At 37.5% G+C, this 20,292-nt stretch overlaps 1 protein-coding gene across 2 annotated transcripts in view; it reads right to left on the bottom strand.

Annotated features, from left to right (window-relative positions):
- Nucleotides 1–20,292, bottom strand: part of ADGB (androglobin) — a 190,178-nt gene that overhangs the window by 25,299 nt on the left and 144,587 nt on the right. For both annotated transcript variants that reach the window (XM_086316626.1, XM_086316625.1), the window contains one exon: nt 18,311–18,422. In XM_086316626.1, the coding sequence (XP_086172752.1) occupies nt 18,311–18,422 (112 nt within the window). The remainder of the gene's footprint in view (nt 1–18,310; nt 18,423–20,292) is intronic.

Raw genomic sequence — 20,292 nt, 5'->3', positions numbered from 1 at the left:
GTCCTTAAAGAGATAGGGTCATTTTTCTGGAAAAGAGCCTTTGATGATTTCTAGAATTCTAAAAGTTGATTCTGATAATCTCTGCTAGCTTTTTTTATTGTTTTTATTGAGGATTTAATTTTTTTAATCCTTTTTATATTTTTTTGGTATTTCCATTGATGTTCTCATGGATTTCTTTTCTTCTTTTAACCTTCTGAGTTATCTCTGCACGATGTTTGTCTGGAGCAGAATCCTGAGAGAATGGAGAGTTCACATAGGCCAGTTTTCTCACAGTTGCCTGGAGACCTTGTCATAAGAGCATGAAATAGCGAAAAGCTCTGTGGAGGTAGGTGAGATTCCATTCCAAACAGCTCAGCCCTTGAATGTGATGAGTAGGCAAAGTAAAAAACGAACTGATTTAACTTGTGGGCAGAAAAGTGAAAATAATAAGACCACAGAAAGAAAATAAGGTTACTTAAATGAGAGTAAGAGTGAGGCACAAGGGTAGAGAAATGATGAATCATGGCAACTGAACCAAGAGACAAAGAAGGAAGGAAGACAAAGATTTTTATAGGAAGCCACACAATAAAATCATCTTCTATCAGAAACTCAGGAGAGAATGTAGAGACACTGCAAAGGACATGTTTTCTCTTTGGTTTTTTTGAGATCCTTGGTTAGCCAAAAACTTTGACGGTGAAAAAGCACTACTTGCACAGAAATGGGAGCCCATGTATTTCAGCACTGCTTCCCTGCAGAGCCCCTCATGGTGCCTCTGGTACATACAGATGGTGCAGTACCAGCTCTCCACCTGTAGCCCAGGTATGAGAAAACTGGGCCTTGACCAGTCTCATTGGCTACTACCCCAGTAAAATGCAGGTCCCAGAAGTCTCAATGGCAGCAAAGTCAGGATTTAACTATATGTTAGAGATCTATCTATCTGTGACCAGTGCTACATAACAGGACCTCATAAAAGCTGGAGTAGAGGAAGTCATTCCTTATCATAAAGCAGCAATTCACAATTGTAATGAATGTATGAATTACTCAGGAAGACTGAAAAATGTAGATCTTGAAGCCCAAACCTCAGTCAAACCCCTTAGAGTTTAATATTGTTGTTGTTCACTTGCTCAGTTGTGTCTGACTCTTGCGACCCCATTGGATTACAGCACACTAGGCTTTCCTCTCCTTCACTATCTCCTGGAGTTTTCTCAAACATATGCATTAAGTTGTTGATGGCATCCAACCTTCTCATCCTCTGTCACCCCCTTCTCCTCCTGCCTTCATCTTTCCCAGCATCAGGGTCTTTTCCAGTGAGTCAGTTCTTTGCATCAGGTGGCCAAAGTATTGGAGCTTCAGCTTCAGCATCAGTCCTTCCAATGATTATTCAGGATTGTTTTCCTTTAGGATTACTGGGTTTGATCTCCTTGCAGTCCAAGGGACTCTCAAGAGTCTTCAGTCTTCTCCAGCACCACAGTTCAAAAGCATCAATTCTTCAGTGCTCAGCCTTCTTTATGGTCCAACTCTCACATCTGTACATGACTACTGGAAAAACCATAGCCTTGACTATATAGACCCTTGATGGCAAAGTGATGTTTCTGCTTTTTAATACACTGTCTAGGTTTGTCATAGTTCTTCTTCCAAGAAGCAAGCGTCTTTTAACTGATATGGAGCCCAGAAATGTACAGATTTAAAACTACCTCAAGTAGTTCTGGGAGAAGGCAATGGCACCCCACTCCAGTACTCTTGCCTGGAAAATCCCATGGACAGAGGAGCCTGGTAGGCTGCAGTCCATGAGGTCGCTACGAGTTGGACACAACTGAGTGACTTCACTTTGACTTTTCACTTTCATGCATTGGAGAAAGAAATGTCAACCCACTCCAGTATTCTTGCCTGGAGAATCCCAGGGACGGGGGAGCCTGGTGGGCTGCCGTCTATGGGGTCGCACAGAATCGGACACGACTGAAGTGACTTAGCAGCAGCAGCAAGTAGTTCTGAGTCATACTTAAGACTTTTAAGCAATGTATACAGCTTTCCCTTTCCATCGAAGTAAATGCTGCAAAGAGCTGGGCTGAACGGAAGAATACCACTGAGTGAGAGTTCAATGAAGCTGAAGGTAACTTTGATTTTTATTTTATTTATTTATTTATTTTATATTTAGAAAAATTATTTATTTTAATTGGAGGCTAATTACTTTACAATATTGTAGTGGTTTTTGCCATACATTGACATGAATCAGCCATGGGTGTACATGTGTTCCCCATCCTGAACCCCTCTCCCACCACCCTCCCCATACCACTCATGGGTCATCCCAGTGCACCAGCCCTCAACACCCTGTCTCATGCGTCGAACCTGGACTGGCAATCTGTTTCACATATGATAATATACAAGTTTCGACGCTATTCTCTCAAATCATCCCACCCTCGCCTTCTCCCACAGAGTCCAAAAAAACTGTTCTATACATCTGTTTCTCTTTTGCTGTCTCTCATGTAGGGTTATCGTTACCATCTTTCTAAATTCCAGATATATGCATTAGTATACTATATTGGTGTTTTTCTTTCTGACTTACTTCACTCTTATAATAGACTCCAGCTTCATCCACCTAATTAGAACTGATTCAAATGTATTCTTTTTAATGGCTGGGTAATATTCCATTGTGTATATGTACCACAGCTTTCTTATCCATTCATCTGCTGATGGACATCTAGGTTGCTTCCATGTCCTGGCTATTATAAACAGTGCTGTGATGAACATTGTGGTACACATGTCTCCTTCAATTCTGGTTTCCTCAGTGTGTATGCCCAGCAGTGGGATTGCTGGGTCATATAGCAGTTCTATTTCCGTTTTTTTTAAGGAATCTCCACACTGTTTTCCACAGTGGCTGTACTAGTTTGCATTCCCACCAACAGTGTAAGAGGGTTCCCTTTTCTCCACATCCTCTTCAGCATTTATTGTTTGTAGACTTTTGGATAGTAGCCATTCTGACTGGCATGAGATGGTACCTCATTGTGGTTTTGATTTGCATTTCTCTGATAATGAGTGATGTTGAGCATCTTTTCATGTGTTTGTTAGCCATCTGTATGTCTTCTTTGGAGAAATGTCTGTTTAGTTCTTTGGCCCATTTTTTGATTGAGTCATTTATATTTCTGGAATTGAGCTGCAGGAGTTGCTTGCATATTTTTGAGATTAGTTGTTTGTCCGTTGCTTCATTTGCTATTATTTTCTCCCATTCTGAAGGCTGTCTTTCACCTTGCTTATAGTTTCTTTCATTGTGCAAAAGCTTTTAAGTTTAATTAGGTCCCATTTGTTTATTTTTGCTTTTATTTCCGTTTCTCTGGGAGGTGGGTCATAGAGGATCCTGCTGTGATTTATGTCGGAGAGTGTTTTGCCTATGTTTTCCTCTAGGAGTTTTATATGTTTAGATCTTTAATCCATTTTGAGTTTATTTTTTGTGTATGGTGTTAGAAAGGGTTATAGTTTCAATCTTTTACAAGTAGTTGACCAGTTTTATGGCAGAAAGTGAAGAGGAACTAAAAAGCCTCTTGATGAAAGTGAAAGAAGAGAGTGAAAAAGTTGGCTTAAAGCTCAACATTCAGAAAAGTAAGATCATGGCATCTGGTCCCATCACTTCATGGCAAATAGATGGGGAAACAGTGGAAACAGTGTCAGACTTTATTTTGGGGGGCTCCAAAATCACTGCAGATGGTGATTGTAGCCATGAAATTAAAAGACGCTTACTCCTTGGAAGGAAAGTTATGATCAACCTAGATAGCATATTAAAAAGCAGAGATATTATTTTGCCAACAAAGGTACATCTAGTCAAGGCTATGGTTTTTCTAGCAGTCATGTATGGATGTGAGAGTTGGACTGTGAAGAAGGCTGAGCGCCAAGAATTGATGCTTTTGAACTGTGGTATTGGAGAAGACTTTTGAGAGTCCCTTAGACTGCAAGGCGATCCAACCAGTCCATCCTAAAGGAAATCAGTTCTGGGTGTTCATTGGAAGGACTGATGCTAAGCTGAAACTCCAATACTTTGGTCACCTCATGCAAAGAGTTGACTCATTGGAAAAGACCCTGATCCTGGCAGGGATTGGGGGCAGGAGGTGAAGGGGACAACAGAGGATGAGATGACTGGATGGCATCACTGACTTGATGGACATGAGTTTGAGTGAACTCTGGGAGTTGGTGATGGACAGGGAGGCCTGGCTTGCTGTGGTTCATGGGGTCACAAAGAGTCGAACACAACTGAGTGACTTGACTGAACTGAACTGACCAGTTTTCCCAGCACCACTTGTTAAAGAGATTGTCTTTTCTCCATTGTATATTCTTGCCTCCTTTGTCAAAGATAAGTGTCCATAGGTGTGTGGATATGTCTCTGGGCTTTCTATTTTGTTCCATTGATTTATATTTCTGTCTTTGTGCCAGTACCATGCTGTCTTGATGACTGTAGCTTTGTAGTATAGCCTGGAGTCAGGCAGGTTGATTCCTCCAGTTCCATTCTTCTTTCTCAAGTTTGCTTTGGCTGTTCGAGGTTTTTTGTATTTCCATACAAATTGTGAAATTATTTGTTCTAGTTCTCTAAAAAATACTGTTGGTAGCTTGATAGGGATTGCATTGAATCTATAGATTGCTTTGGGTAGTATACTCATTTTCACTATATTGATTCTTCCAATCCATGAACATGGTATATTTCTCCATCTATTTGTGTCCTCTTTGATTTCTTTCATCAGTGTTTTATAGTTTTCTATATATAGGTCTTTTGTTTCTTTCTTTTTTTTTTTTTTTTTGCTTCCATGAAGACAATTTTTATTTTTATTCTTTACATTTTATTTTGGATATGCCTTAGCTAGATTAAGAGAAAACAAGGATTTGAAAAGCAGAGTATCCCTTTTATTATAGTTTCTTTTTACATAACCTTTTCGACCTAGATTCAGGTCTCTCTCCCATCAAAGGAGAAGGGTCCTGCACATTACAACAGGCAAAAAAGGCTTTTAGGAAATAAAATATTTTAAATTGATTCATTACAATTTTTCAATTTTCTTGAGTACATTGGAAGGTGGGGAAAAGGCAGGAGGGAAAGATGGTGCTTCAAACAGCCCGTAGGTAGATATATTCCCAAGTATTTTGTTCTTTTCGTTGCAATGGTGAATGGAATTATTTCCTTAATTTCTCTTTCTGTTTTCTCATTGTTTAGTGTATAGGAATTCAAGGGATTTCTGTGTGTTAATTTTATATCCTGCACCTTTACTATATTCATTGATTAGCTCTAGTAATTTTCTGGTGGAGTCTTTAGGGTTTTCTATGTAGAGGATCATGTCATCTGCAAACAGTGAGAGTTTTACTTCTTTTCCAATCTGGATACCTTTTATTTCTTTTTTGCTCTGATTGCTGTGGCCAAAACTTCCAAAACTATGTTGAATAATAGTGGTGAGAGTGGGCACCCTTGTCTTGTTCCTGACTTTAGGGGAAATGCATTCAATTTTTCACCATTGAGGATAATGTTTGCTGTGGGTTTGTCATATACAACTTTTATTATGTTGAGGTATGTCCCTTCTGTGCCTGCTTTCTGGAGGGTTTTTCTCATAAGTGAATGCTGAATTTTGTCAAAGGCTTTCTCTGCATCTGTTGAGATAATTATATGGTTTTTATCTTTCATTTTGTTAAAGTGGTGTATTATGTTGATTGATTTGTGGATATTAAAGAATCCTTGCATCCCTGGGATAAAGCCCACTTGGTCATGATGCATGACCTTTTTAATATGTTGTTGGATTTTGTTTGCTAAGGATTTTTGCGTCTATATTCATCAGTGATATTGGCCTGTAGTTTTCTTTTTTTATGGCATCTTGATCTGGTTTTGGTATTAGGGTGATGGTGGCCTCATAGAATGAGATTGGAAGTTTACCTTCCTCTGTAATTTTCTGGAAGAGTTTGAGTAGGATAGGTGTTAGCTCTTCTCTAAATTTGTGGTATAATTCAGCTGTGAAGCCGTCTGGTCCTGGGCTTTTGTTTGATGGAAGATTTCTGATTACAGTTTCAATTTCCGTGCTTGTGATGGGTCTGTTAAGATTTTCTATTTCTTCCTGGTTCAGTTTTGGAAAATTATACTTTTCTAAGAATTTGTCCCTTTCTTCCATTTTATTGGCATATAGTTGCTAATAGTAGTCTCTTATGATCCTTTGTAGTTCAGTGTTGTCTGTTGTGATTTCTCCATTTTAATTTCTAATTTTGTTGATTTGATTCTTCTCCCTTTGTTTCTTGATGAGTCTGGCTAATGGTTTGTCAATTTTATTTATCTTCTTAAAGAGTCAGCTTTTAGATTTGTTGATTTTTTGCTATGGTCTCTCTTTTTTTTCTTTTGCATTTTTTCTGTCCTAATTTTTAAGATTTCTTTCCTTCTATTAACCCAGGGGTTCTTCATTTCTTCCTTTTCTAGTTGCTTTAGGTGTAGAGTTTGGTTATTTATTTGACTTTTTTCTTGTTTCTTGAGGTAAGCCCTTATTGCTATGAACCTTCCCCTTAGCACTGCTTTTACAGTGTCCCATAGGTTTTGGATTGTTGTGTTTTGATTTTCGTTCATTTCTATGCATATTTTGATTTCTTTTTTTATTTCTTCTCTGATTTGTTGGTTATTTAGCCTCCATATGTTGGGATTTTTAATAGTTTTTCTCCTGTAATTGAGATCTAATCTTACTGTGTTGTGGTCAGAAAAGATGCTTGGAATGATTTTAATTTTTTTGAATTTACCAAGGCTAGATTTATGGCCCAGGATGTGATTTATCCTGGAGAAGCTTCCATGTGCACTTGAGAAAAAGGTGAAATTCATTGTTTTGGGGCTATAGATATCAATTAGGTCTAACTGGTCCATTTTGTCATTTAAAGTTTCTGTTTCCTTGTTAATTTTCTGTTTAGTTGATCTATTCATAGGTGTGAGTAGGGTATTAAAGTCTCCCACTATTATTGTTATTGTCAATTTCCTCTTTCATATTTGTTAGCATTTGCCTTACATATTGTGGTGCTCCTATGTTTGGTGCATATATATTTATAATTGTTATATCTTCTTCTTGGGTTGATCCTTTGATCATTATGTAGTGTCCTTCTTTGTCTCTTTTCACAGTCTTTATTTTAAAATCTATTTTATCTGATATGAGTATTGCTACTCCTGCTTTCTTTTGATCTCCATTTGCGTGAAATATCTTTTTCCAGCTCTTCCCTTTCAGTCTTTATGTGTCCCTTGTTTTGAGGTGGGTCTCTTGTAGACAGCATATATAGGGGTCTTGTTTTTGTATCCATTCAGCCAGTCTTTGTCTTTTGGTTGGGGCATTCAACTCATTTACATTTAAGGTAATTATTGATAAGTATGATCCCATTGCCATTTATTGTTTTGAGTTTGAGTTTATACACCCTTTCTGTGTTTCTTGTCTAGAGAAGATCCTTTAGCATTTGTTGAAGTGCTGGTTTGGTGGTGCTGAATTCTCTGAGCTTTTGCTTGTCTGTAAGGCTTTTGATTTCTCCTTCATATTTGAATGAGATCCTTGCTGGGTATAGTAATCTGGGTTGTAGGTTTTTCTCTTTCATCATTTTAAGTATGTCCTGCCATTCCCTTCTGGGCTGAAGAGTTTCTATTGAAAGATCAGCTGTTATCCTTATGGGAATTCCCTTGTGTGTTATTTGTTGTTTTCCCCTTGCTGCTTTTAATATTTGTTCTTTGTGTTTGATCTTTGTTAATTTGATTATTATGTGTCTTGGAGTGTTTTGCCTTGGGTTTATTCTGTTTGGGACTCTCTGGGTTTCTTGGACTTGGGTGACTATTTCCTTCTCCATTTTAGGGAAGTTTTCAACCATTATCTCCTCAAGTATTTTCTCATGGCCTTTCTTTTTGTCTTCTTCTTCTGGGACTCCTATGATTTGAATGTTGGGGCATTTAACATTGTCCCAGAGGTCCCTGAGGTTGTCCTCATTTCTTTTAATTCTTTTTTCTTTTTTCCTCTCTGTTTCATTTATTTCTACCATTCTATCTTCTGCCTCACTTATCCCATCTTTTGCCTCCATTATTCTATTGTTGGTTCCCTCCAGCGTGTTTTTGATCTCATTTATTACATTAGTCATTATTGATTGACTCTTTTTTATTTCTTCTAGGTCCTTGTTAAACATTTCTTGCATCTTCTCAATCCTTGTCTCCAGGCTATTTATCTGTAACTCCATTTTGTTTTCAAAATTTTGGATCATTCTCACTATTATTATTCTGAATTCTTTTTCAGGTAGACTCCCTATCTCCTCCTCTTTTGTTTGGTTTGGTGGGCATTTATCCTGTTCTTTTACCTGCTGAATATTTCTCTGCCTTTTCATCTTGTTTAGATTGCTGTGTTTTGGGTGGCCTTTCTGTATTCTGCCAGTTTGTGGTTCCTCCTTATTGTGGAGGTTCCTCCCTTTGGGTGGGGTTGGACGAGTGGCTTGTCAAGATTTCCTGGTTGGGGAAGCTTGTGTCAGTGTTCTGGTGGATGGAGCTGGATTTCTTCTCTCTGGAGTGCAATGAAGTGTCCAGTAGTGAGTTTTGAGATGTCTGTGGGTTTGGTGTGACTTTGGGCAGCCTGTATATTAAAGCTTGGGGCTATGTTCCTGCATTGCTGGAGCATTTGTGTGGTTTGTCTTGCTCTGGAACTTGTTGGCTCTTGGGTTGTGCTTGGTTTCAGTGTAGGTGTGGAGACTTTTGGATGAGCTCTTATCAATTAATGTTCCCTGGAGTCAGGAGTTCTCTGGTGTTCTCAGGTTTTGGACCTAAGCCTCCTGCCTCTGGTTTTCAGTCTTATTCTTACAGTAGCCTCAAGACTTCTCCATCCATACAATACCAATGATAAAATATCTAGGTTAATGGTGAAAAGATTCTCCACAGTGAGGGACACCCAGAGAGGTTCACAGAGTTACATGGAGAAGAGAAGAGGGAGGAGGGAGATAGAGGTGACCAGGAGGAGAAGAGGGGGAATCAAAAGGGGAGAGAGCAGTCTAGCCACTAATCAATTCCCTATGCACTCTCCACAGTCTGGAACCCTCAACGAGGTTCACGAAGTTACACAGAGAAGAGAAGAGGGAGGAAGGAGATAGAGGTGACCAGGAGGAGAAAAGGGGGAATCAAAAGGAGAGAGAGAAATCTAGCCAGTAATCAGTTCCCTAAGTGTTCTCCACAGCCTGGAACACACAGAGAGATTCATAGATTTGGGTAGAGAAGAGAAGGGGGAAGGAGTAAATAGAGGTGACCTGGGGGAGAAAAAGGAGAGTCAAAAGGGGGACAGAGTAATCAAGACAGTAATCACACTCCTCAGTAAAAATGGGTACTGAAGATTGGGTTCTTAAAGGTACAAAATTGATAACATACCAAAAAGCAAAGGTGAAAAATCTAGAGTAGAGGTTAGACTCTCAAAAATACAATATTAAAAAAAAAATCACAAAAATTATAAAAAAATATATGAAGTTTGCCTTAAAAATAGGGTCTTATTTTTTTTGCAAAGTAATAGTAGGTTATAAAAATGAAAATTAAAGGAATAATAGAGGACTTAAATTTTTTTTTAATTTAATTAAAAAAATGATAATACTAAAAATATATCTAGGAATTTCTCTAGAGCTGTTGCAAGCAGGGTGGGGTCAGTTCAGTTTCAGATAGGTCCTTGTTCCAGCTTATGCTTCTCAAGATCTATAGGCCCCTCCAACATAGTCGGTGCTAACTACAGGGTTTTAATCTGTTGTACCTGTCACTTCCAAAGCGGTTCCCTCTGTTTATTTTGGCTTCTTCCGTTTGCAGTTCTCTTCAGTGTCTAATTTCCACCCTGACACAAGGGGGTGAAGGTGGTCACTTATTTAGACTCACGTTCAGTTGTGCTGTGGGGAGGAACACTGCAAACAAATATCACTGGCGTCTGTGGGGAGTGCTCGCAGTGTCTGGGCCACACTGGGTTTGCCCCCGCTCACGGCGTGTATGCTTTCCCAATCTACACTGCTCAGGCTCTGGGTTGCTCTGCAGAGGAACTGTCTAAAATGGGCCCTGGGTTGCGTGCACTTCCCAGGTCTAAACCGCTCAGGTTCCGGTTCTCGGGTACTCCACACAGGTGCAGACTTGGTTGGCCTGCGTTTTGTGCCCTTCCCAGGTCCGAGCAGCTCAGGTGACCAGGTGCTTGGTGAGTGCATTCTCCCCAGCTGAGGTGTGCATCTTATCGCCTCCCCTGTCCCAGCCGCTCTGTTTCCTGGGTGTGCAGTGGGCGAGCTGTCTCAGGTGTGCTGTGTGTCTACTGGGGAGCTGATCTCTGGCTGCAACCCTTCCAGAGGATGTCAACTGTCCAGAATCCCAGGAAGTCTTGGTTAGCAACTGGGAGCCTGCTCGCAGTTTGGTAGAGGATACCGTCTCCGGGGCCGAGATTGCCCCTTTCTGGTTCTGGCTGCTGCCTGCCTGCCTCCCTGCCTCTGGCGGGGGATGGGCTGGTCTGCAGCTGGCTAGCTCTCCTCTGGTATTCGCTCAGTCCTTTGTTGTGTGAGCAGCCTGGCAGTGCCTTAGGTTAGGGCTTTTCGCGGGATAGTTCTCTCTCTCTCTCTCTCTCTTGTTTTCCCTCTCTCTGGCTATCCCACAGTTTGGGTTGCTATCTCACCTTTCTTCCCTCAGATTGCCCTCAGGGCATTCAGGCCTGGTCCTTATCCTAAGCAATGCAGCCCACGCCTCCCTATTCAGCCCCTGCTTGCTGGTGGCAGATGCGAGCATCTGGGCTACTTCTCTACTGGGAAGCTGTTAAGGCACGTAATCTGTGGGGTTTATTTATTTATTTTTCCTCCCGCTTATGTTACCCTCTGAGATTCCAAAACTCCCCACAGACCCGCTGGTGAGAGGGTTTTCTGGTGTTTGAAACCTTCTCCTCTTTTATGACTCCCTTCCCGGGATGGGTCTCCATCCCTAACTCTTTTGTGTCTCTTTTTATCTTTTGTATTTTGTTCTACCTCCTTTCAAAGACAATGGGCTGCCTTTCTGGGTGCCTGATGTCCTCTGCCAGCGTTCAGAAGTTGTTTTGTGGAATTTTCTCAGCGTTCAATGTTCTTTCAATGAATTTGTGGGGGAGAAAGTGGTCTCCCCATCCTATTCCTCCACCATCTTAGGACCGCTCCCCTATGTTTGGCTTTTAGTTATGTCTGATTCTCAGTCGTGTCCGACTCTTTGCAGCCCCATGGACTGCAGCACTCACTGATAGTCTGTCCATGGGATTTTCTGGGCATGATTACTGGAGTGGGTAGCCAATTCCTACTCCAGGGTATCTTCCCGACACAGGGATTGAACCAATGTCTCTTAGTCAGTTCAGTCGCTCAGTCATATCCGACTCTTTGCTACCCCACGGACTGCAGCACACCAGGCCACCCTGTCCATCACCAACTCCTGGAGCTTATTCAAACTTATGTCTGCAAGTCAGTGATGCCATCCACCATCTAATCCTCTATTGTTCCCTTCTGCTCCTGCCTTCAATCTTTCCCAGCATTAAGGTCTTTTCCAATGAGTCAGTTCTTGGCATCAGGCGGCCAAAGTATTGGAGCTTCAGCTTCAGCATCAGTCCTTCCAATGGATATTCAAGACTGATTTCCTTTAGGACTGATTTGTTGGATCTCCTTGAAGTCCAAGGGATTCTCAAGAGTCTTCTCCAATACCACAGTTCAAAAGCATCAATTTTTCAGTGCTCAGCTTTCTTTATGGTCCAACTCTCACATTCATACATGACTACTGGAAAAACCATAGCTTTGACTAGACGTACCTTTGTTGGCAAAGTAATGTCTCTGCTTTTTAATATGCTGTCTAGTTTGGTCATAGCTTTTCTTCCAAGGAGCCAGCATCTTTTAATTTCATGGCTGCAGTCCCCAACTGCAGTGATTTTGGAGCCCAAGAAATAAAGTCTCACTGTTTCCATTGTTTCCCCATTTATCTGCCATGCAGTCATGGGACCAGATGCCATGATCTTAGTTTTCTGAATGTTGAGTTTTAAGTCAATTTTTTCACTCTCCTCTTTCACTTTCATCAAGAGGCTCTTTAGTTCTTCTTCACTTTTTGCCATAAGGGTGGTATCATCTGAACATCTGAGATTATTGATATTTCTCCCGGCAGTCTTGATTCCAGCTTGTGCTCATTCAGCCTGGCATTTCTCATGAGGTACTCTGTATATAAGTTAAATAAACAGAGTGACAATATACAGCTTTGGAGTACTCCTTTCCAGAAATGGAACCAGTCTGTTGTTCCATGTTCAGTGCTAACTTCTGCTTCCTCACCTGCATACAGATTTCTCAGGGGGTAGGTCAGGTGGTCTGGTATTTCCATCTCTTGAAGAATTTTCCACAGTTTGTTGTAATCCACACAGTCAAAGACTTTGGCATAGTCAACAAAGCAGAAATAGATGTTTTTCTGGGACTCTTTTGCTTTTCCGATGATCCAGTGGATGTTGGCAATTTGATCTCTGGTTCCTCTGCCTTTTCTAAATCTAGCTTGAACATTTGGAAGTTCACCGAGGCCTGGCTTGGAGAATTTTGAGCATTACTTTGCTAGCATGTGAGATGAGTGCAATTGTGTAGCAGTTTGAACATTCTTTGGCATTCCCTTTCTTTGGGATTGGAATGAAACTAACCTTTTCCAGTCCTGTGGCTACTGCTAAGTTTTCCAGATTTGCTGGCATATTGAGTGCAGCATTTTAACAGCATCATCTTTTAGGATTTGATGATTCCAACTGGAATTCCAACACCTCCAATAGCTTTTTTCTTAGTGATGCTTCCCAAAGCTCATTTGTCTTCACATTCCAGGATGTCTGGCTCTAGGTGAGTGATCACACCATCGTGGTTATCTGGGTCATTAATATGTTTTTTATATAGTTCTTCTTTGTATAGTTTTTCTTCTTTTTTGTATAGTCTTTTGTATAGTTCTTTGTGTATGTGTATATATATATATATATATATGAACTATATATACAAAATATATAGTTTATATATATATATATACTATATATACAAAAAACTATACAAAAATCCATCTATTCTTACTATCTTCTGCTTCTGTTAGGTCCATACCATTTCTGTCCTTTTTGTGCCCATCTTTGCATGAAATATTCCCTTGGTATCTCTTATTTTCTTGAAGAGATCTCTAGTCTTTCCCATTCTATTGTTTTCCATTTCTTTGCATTGATCACTGAGTAAGGGTTTCTTATCTCTCCTTACTATTCTTTGGAACTCTGCATTCAAATGGGTATGTCTTTCCTCTTCTTGCTTTTCACATCTTTTCTTTTCTCAACTATTTGTAAGGCCTCCTCAGACAATCATTTTGCCTTTTTGCATTTCTTTTTCTTTGGGGTGGTCTTGATCACCACCTCCTGTACAATGTCACAAACCTCCATTCCTAGTTCTTCAGGCACTCTATCAGATCTAATCCCTTGAATCTATTTATCACTTCCACTGTATAATCATAAGGGATTTGATTTAGGTCATACCTGAATGGTTTAGTGGTTTTCCCTACTTTCTTCAATTTAATCCTGAATTTGGTAATATTGAGCTTGGTAATATTTGGTATTATTTGGTAATAATCATGAGCTCATGATCTGAGCCACAGTCAGCTCTGGGTTTTGTTTGTGCTGACTGTATAGAGCTTCTTCATCTTTGGCTGCAGAGAATATAATCAATCTGATTTCAGTATTGACCATCTGGTCATGTGTAGAGTCTGGTCATGTGTAGATGACCTTACTTGTCTTCTCTTCTCTTGTGTTGTTGGAAGAGGGTGTTTGCTATGACCAGTGCGTTCTCTTAGCAAAACTCTGTTACATCTCTAGCATAACATGTTTTTACGTCTCTTTTATTGGCAGGAGAATTCTTTACCACTAGTGCCATCTTGGAAGCTTTGACACCATTCCCATAGACTTTAAATAATCAATAAAGAACATATGAAATAATATCATACCTATGAATAGTATCATACACTCTATGTTTTTAAGATGTTAACAAATGTCTGATGAAATAGAATCTCAAGCTGCCCCATTAGGTATTTCTGGGGCATTCTTTTCCTACCACTCATAGTTCTTAATGAGTCATACAGTAGGCATATTTGATTCCACTCAAATGAGCATATTCTAAGGAGAAGGGCATGGCAACCCACATCAGTATTCTTGTCTGGAGAATCCCCATGGACAGAGGACCCTGATGGGCTACTGTTCATGGGATAACAAAATCTGAAACGGCTGACTAAGCACAGTACATATTCAAGTTGACATAAGTGAACATTACATAACTATATATATTTATATATATATGTATAGTATTTCTATTTATATATACCAAGTTTGATTGTAATTGTATTGGTGTCTGTGTGCTATATATATATAAATCTACAGCATTTGTTTTCTTCAGACTCTGAACTGAAAATATACCATGCACATAGGTTTTTCTGTTTATATTTACCATGTGTGATTGTAATTGTATTGGTGTGTGCATGTGCTACATACATAAATGAATATATAAATATATATAGTATCTACAACCTTTGGTTGCTTCAAAGACTCTGAACTGGATACACCATGCATGTATTGTGCCTGAGAAAAAGCAACAATAATATTTATTTTAATTCAGGAAATTATTTTATATTCTGCTAATAAAATTAGCACTGGGACTTGAAATCAAATACTTTTGAGAATGATAAAGCTTATGCTTAATGCACATAGATTAGAACTTCAAATATGTGGGCCAGGAACAGAAACAAAGGGCTTCCCAGGTGACTCAGTGGTAGAGAATCTGCCTGCCAGTGCAGACCATGTGTGTTAGATCCCTGGGTCAGGAAGATCCCCTGGAGGAGGAAATGTCAATCCCTCCAGTATTCTTGCCTGGGAAATCTCATGGACAGAGGAGCCTGATGGGCTATGGTCCATGGGGTCAGAAAAGAGTTGGACATGACTTAGTGATTAAACAGCAGCAACGAACATAAAGACTTTAAAATAACAAGACTGCTAATTATTATACATATAAAGGCAGACAATATCACTAAATACTACCTGCTCGGGTTTCTCCATTTTCTATTTTCTTAAGTGAAAGTAAGCAATTTTCACTAAAACGTGAAGTACTGAAATATACTAAAGGTGGCAGTGTTGCTTCATGTTAACCAGAGGCCAAACTTCTTAAAGTTTTATCATGGTTTCAGGCGTTACATTTTATCATGAGTTGTAACAAAGTAAATCTTTGAAAAAAAATAAATTAATGTATTTTATTTCTCATATAAATTAGATACTGAGGTTAAATCAGTTAATGGGGCAACATTTCCATTTAATTTACATATAATTTTAAATTGGGTCACCAACGTACTAATGAAAGAAATGTTTGACCAATTTATATTTGATATATTTATCATTGAAAAGTAAGCTAAGTTAATAATTTCAAGACATTGATAACTTAATTACTCAAAAATATATCTCACTCTTAAGGTTCTAGTTTGTAGGATATGGGTTGTAGATATATTGGTTACCCACAAAAAGCACATTTATAAGCATGAAATTCAAAAAGATTGTCCAACATATTTTTTTCAAATAAAAAATTTTCCTAGCTCATTTTAAATACAATTCAAACCTGAATTTCTTTGCTACTTTCAGCAAAGGTGACACAAGGTGTCATTTAATTTTAGCAGCTGATCATTCACACTTAAAATTGTCAAATAGGATGTCAAAAAAGAAGACATGTAATTATTCCTAAAGACATTTTCTAGTTGGAACACACAATAATGATAAAACAATTTTTTGAAGTGCTGCTGGGTTCTAGGAACTTTATATATATTATCTTGGATCTTCATAACAACTCTGAAACAGAGGAGTTATTATATAACACAGAAGTTGTTCTTATTTTACAGGTGATAAATAACCCAGTTTCCACTACTCAAATGTACAGTAGCTTAGCCACTTTACTGTATTTCTCTATTTAATGTTAACTTCATTTTAAAATTTTAATTCATACTATTAATTTGTACCATAACCAAGATCTACATTTTACATTATTCTAGCTCTTAAATTATACTGCTGTGTTCAGATACTGAAAATCCACCTGTGCTGGATTTTGGACTTAAGAAACATATACGCTGTACATTACATCCCTGGGGGTTATTTATCTTGTAACTGGAAATTTGTGTCTTTTGACCACATTTACTTATTTTATATATCCCCCAGCCTCCTCTGTGGCAACCACCAATCTGTTCAAAGTTTCTATGAGTTCTCTTATTTCAGATTCTGCCTATAAGTGAGTTCATATAGCATTTGGCTTGCTCTGTCTGACTTTTTTTCCACTTATCATAATATCCTCAAGCTTCATTCAAGTTGTTTCAAAAGGCAGGTTTTCCTTATTTTCATGGCTGAATAATATTCCATTATATATATCTCACTATGTCTTTACCTGTTCATCCATCAATGGGCAATTAGGTTGTTTGCATGTCTTGGCTATTGTAAATAATGTTGCAATGAACATGGAGGTACAGATATCTCTTGATGATAATGATTTCATTTCCTTAGAACATATACCCAGAAGTGGAATTGCTTGATCTTATGGCAGTACTATTTTTAATTTTTTGAGGAATCTTCATCCTCCATCTCTAGTGGCTGCTCCAATATACATTTCCATTAACAGTGTAATAATGGTTCCGAGTGTAATAACGGTTCTGCTTTCTCCATATTCTCTCCAATATCCACTATCTCTTATCTTTTTGGTAATAGCCATTCTAATAAAATATCTCATTGTGGTTTTGAATCACATTTCCCCAATGATTAGCGATGTTGACCATCTTTTCATGTGTCTGTTGGCCATCTGTATGTGTTCCGTAGAAAAATGTTATTCAGATCCTTTGTCCATTTTTTAATTGGATTGTTTCTTTTTTTGATACTGAGTTACATGATTTCTTTGTATATGTATGTTTATATATATGTGTTTTATGTTTATATATATATATATGTTTATTAACAATCAGATACCTGGTTTGCAAACATTTTCTCCCATTTCATAAGTTGCTTTTCATTATGTTGATGGTTTCCCTTGACATATTATTGTCAGTTTACACAATCCAGATCTAAGCATCATCCTAGCCCTTTGCACCATCAAGAAGGAATGTCATCTTTTAGGAGTTTTTTGTGGATGCTAGCAGAATGTTGCTTTTTATGGAGGAGCAGGTATTTCTAATGATGGAAGAAGGTTGGTAGATGCATAATGCAGATACGTAAGGCACAGCAGAGGAGAAACAGGAAGGCACAGGACAGAGAAATCTTTTTTATATTTCAACTTATCTAGTCTTGCCATAAATTGTGAACTTTATTTCACAGTAGTAAGTGCATTTTTAGTTTTGTAAGAAATTGAAACTCTTTCAACTTGACTGTACCATTTTGTATTCCCGTCATCAGTGTGTGAAAATTTCTGTTGCTCTGCACTCTGACCAGCTTTTGGTATTGTATTATGCTCTTTTGTAGTGTACAATTTTCTTTTTAAAATAATGTACATAGGTTAATTTTATGATTGGGTAATCTTGTTTGAAATTCGAAAAGGATATACATTGAAAATATTCATTCCTTTAGATTTAATTATTAATAAATATATAAATAAATAATTAAATAAATTAATAATAATAATAATAAGAGCCACTTCATAAGGGTGGCTCAGTGGTAAAGAATCTGCCTGCAGTGCAGGAGATGCAAGTTCTATCCCTGCACCAGGAAGATCACCAGGAATAGGAAATGGCAACCCACCGCACTATTCTTGCCTGGAAAATTCCATAGACTGAGGAGCCTGGCAGGCTGCAGTCCATAGGCTCACAAAGAGTCAGACATGAGCATGCATACATGCAATATATGTTTAAGAGTAGAGGCTGTTTCCAATTTTTTTAAAATCTAAAGCATCAATTTGTTATTTCCTGCTCAGAAATATTGAGAATAGTTTACTTTTTGAAAAAATAAACCTGAATTCTCTTTCAGTGGAAGATTCTTTTTCTCTTAAATATTTTAAAAACATATCTTTAAAGTTATATTTTTTAATAAATTAGAAAAAAATAATTTATAATTAGAAAAGTTTAGAGTACCTTTGTTAGATAATCATCAAGTAATTTTTACTAACTGGACAAAAGTTGTTTAAACTTGACTAAACAATCATATATTTTTTGGTTTTCATAACCAAATACTGAAAATGTTGAAACACGTAATCAGTTGATAGAACAGGAAATGCCACTGGATTAGAGCAAAAATTGCAAGCAATATTTTAGTAATTACATGACAAATTTACTGTTAAATATGTATAGACAATATAAAATGCAGGAATAATATTTGGAGTGACATACCTTTGTTATCATTTTTCTCTAAGTCTTTTAGTGCTTGAACAAACATCTGTTGACTTTCAGTGAGAGGCCAACTGTTATATAACACCAAACACTGTATAATATACTTGTATACCTGGAAAAATGCAATATTTAAGTATAAACAATAAAAAAATAAATGTAGTATATGCTTAATCATTTATTATTTTAGGCACATAATAAATGCATTTTTTCTGGATCATACAATAATGATTTAATTAAATACTGTTAAATGTTCTCCAAAATTCTGTAATACCACAGTCTATAATAGCCTCATATCCCCATCAATACTATCATATATTCTAGTATTTGTAATTTTTGCATTCATGTTTATAAGTTAAATTTATTTTACTTTTGTTACTCAGTTTTGGCATCTGAATTACATTAATCTCTTAAAAAAGACTGGAAGGTTTGTATTGTTTTTCTATTTTCTAGAATAATTTACTCCTCAAAAGTCTGTTAGATCTATTTTGTTAAGCAGCTAGGCCTATGCTTTTTGGAAAGGTATGACTTTGATTATGATTTGTTTTATTATTCTTATTATTTCATATTTTCTGCTTTTTGTGGAGCAGCTAGTCTCTTCTTCCTCCTACCCCAGGAATTTTACATCTAAAACAATTTTTCTAAGTTTTAAATTAGCTTGTGTGTGTGTGTGTGTGTGTGTGTGATCAGTTGCTCAGTTGTGTCCAATTCTGTGGCCCAGTGGACTGTAGCCTGCCAGGCTCCTCTGTCCATGGAATTTTCCAGTCAAGAATACTGGAGTCAGTTGCCATTTCCTCCTAGAGGAGATCTTCCCAACCCAGGGACTAAACCTGTCTCTTGTGTCTTGCATTGGCAGACAGATTCTTTACCACTAGCACCACCTGGGAAGCTCTAGCTAATATAAAGTTGTATATAATACTTAAAAAAATTTTTAAACCTGTTGTTTGCATTTATACCTTCATCCTAATTTTTGTTCTATACTCGATTCATTTATATTTTCTTTCTTTTTTCTTAATTGATTGGTCTTACAAAACGCAAGCGTTTTTATTAATCTTAAAAACCTTAGAGTTTAATTGTTGTAGATTTTGTTCCCCGTTTCTTAAATTTTTACTCATTTTATCAATATTTTTTCTCCTTATTTTTGAGTTATTATTTTACTTGTTCTCTAACTTTTTTGTTTCAATAGTTTAGTTCATTTGTTTGAATCATTCGTATTTTCTGATGAGTTAATTTAAAAAGTCAACGTTCCACTGAATGCTACTTTAGATGTGGTTTACAAATTTTGATTTGTAGTTTTCATTTTTATTGAGCGCTTTGTATTTAATACTTTCTTTTTAAAGGATTTTTAAGCTAAAGAATTATTTAGTATATTTACATGTTTTCATGTTTATGTGATTTTAAGCTGATAATTATTAATTTCTATATTATTAAATTATGTTCAGATGACAATTACACAGTATAGTTTGGGTTTTTTTGAGGCTTCTTGTGTGTTCTATGAAAAAGTATATTTACTTTTTATGAGGTGAAGTGTTCTATTTAGAAATCTAAAAGATTAAGCTTATACTTAATATTTCAAATCCTACTGATCAAATGTATTTTGTTTTTCAACTTAATTTACTCTTTTCTGAAAAGTATGTGTTAAAATATTCAAATATTAATTACTAATTGATTTTTCTATGTAATTCTGTGTATGCTCAGTTGCTCAGTTGTGTCCAACTATAGTCATGTCCCATAGACTGTAGCCCACCAGGCTCCTTTGTCTATGGCATTCTCCAGGCAAGAATACTGGAGGCTTGCCATTTCTTTTCCCAGGGGATCTCCCTGACCTGGGGATCAAACTCGAGCATCCTACATTGGCAGGTGGATTCTTTACTGCTGAGCCACCAGAGAGGCCCAATTACTGTCATATTAGGACTTGGTTTTGACATTTTGTTTTTATTTCTTTCAATTAATTTATTTTCTTGATCTCCAATGGATAAATCATG

This window comes from Bos grunniens, chromosome 9, assembly GCF_055505025.1.
Source record: "Bos grunniens cultivar Pamir isolate PY7600 chromosome 9, Bosgru_T2T1.0, whole genome shotgun sequence".
NCBI classification, from domain to species: domain Eukaryota; kingdom Metazoa; phylum Chordata; class Mammalia; order Artiodactyla; family Bovidae; genus Bos; species Bos grunniens.
The sequence above is the reverse complement of the archived record's forward strand: the minus strand, read 5'-3'. Positions and strand labels throughout refer to the sequence as shown.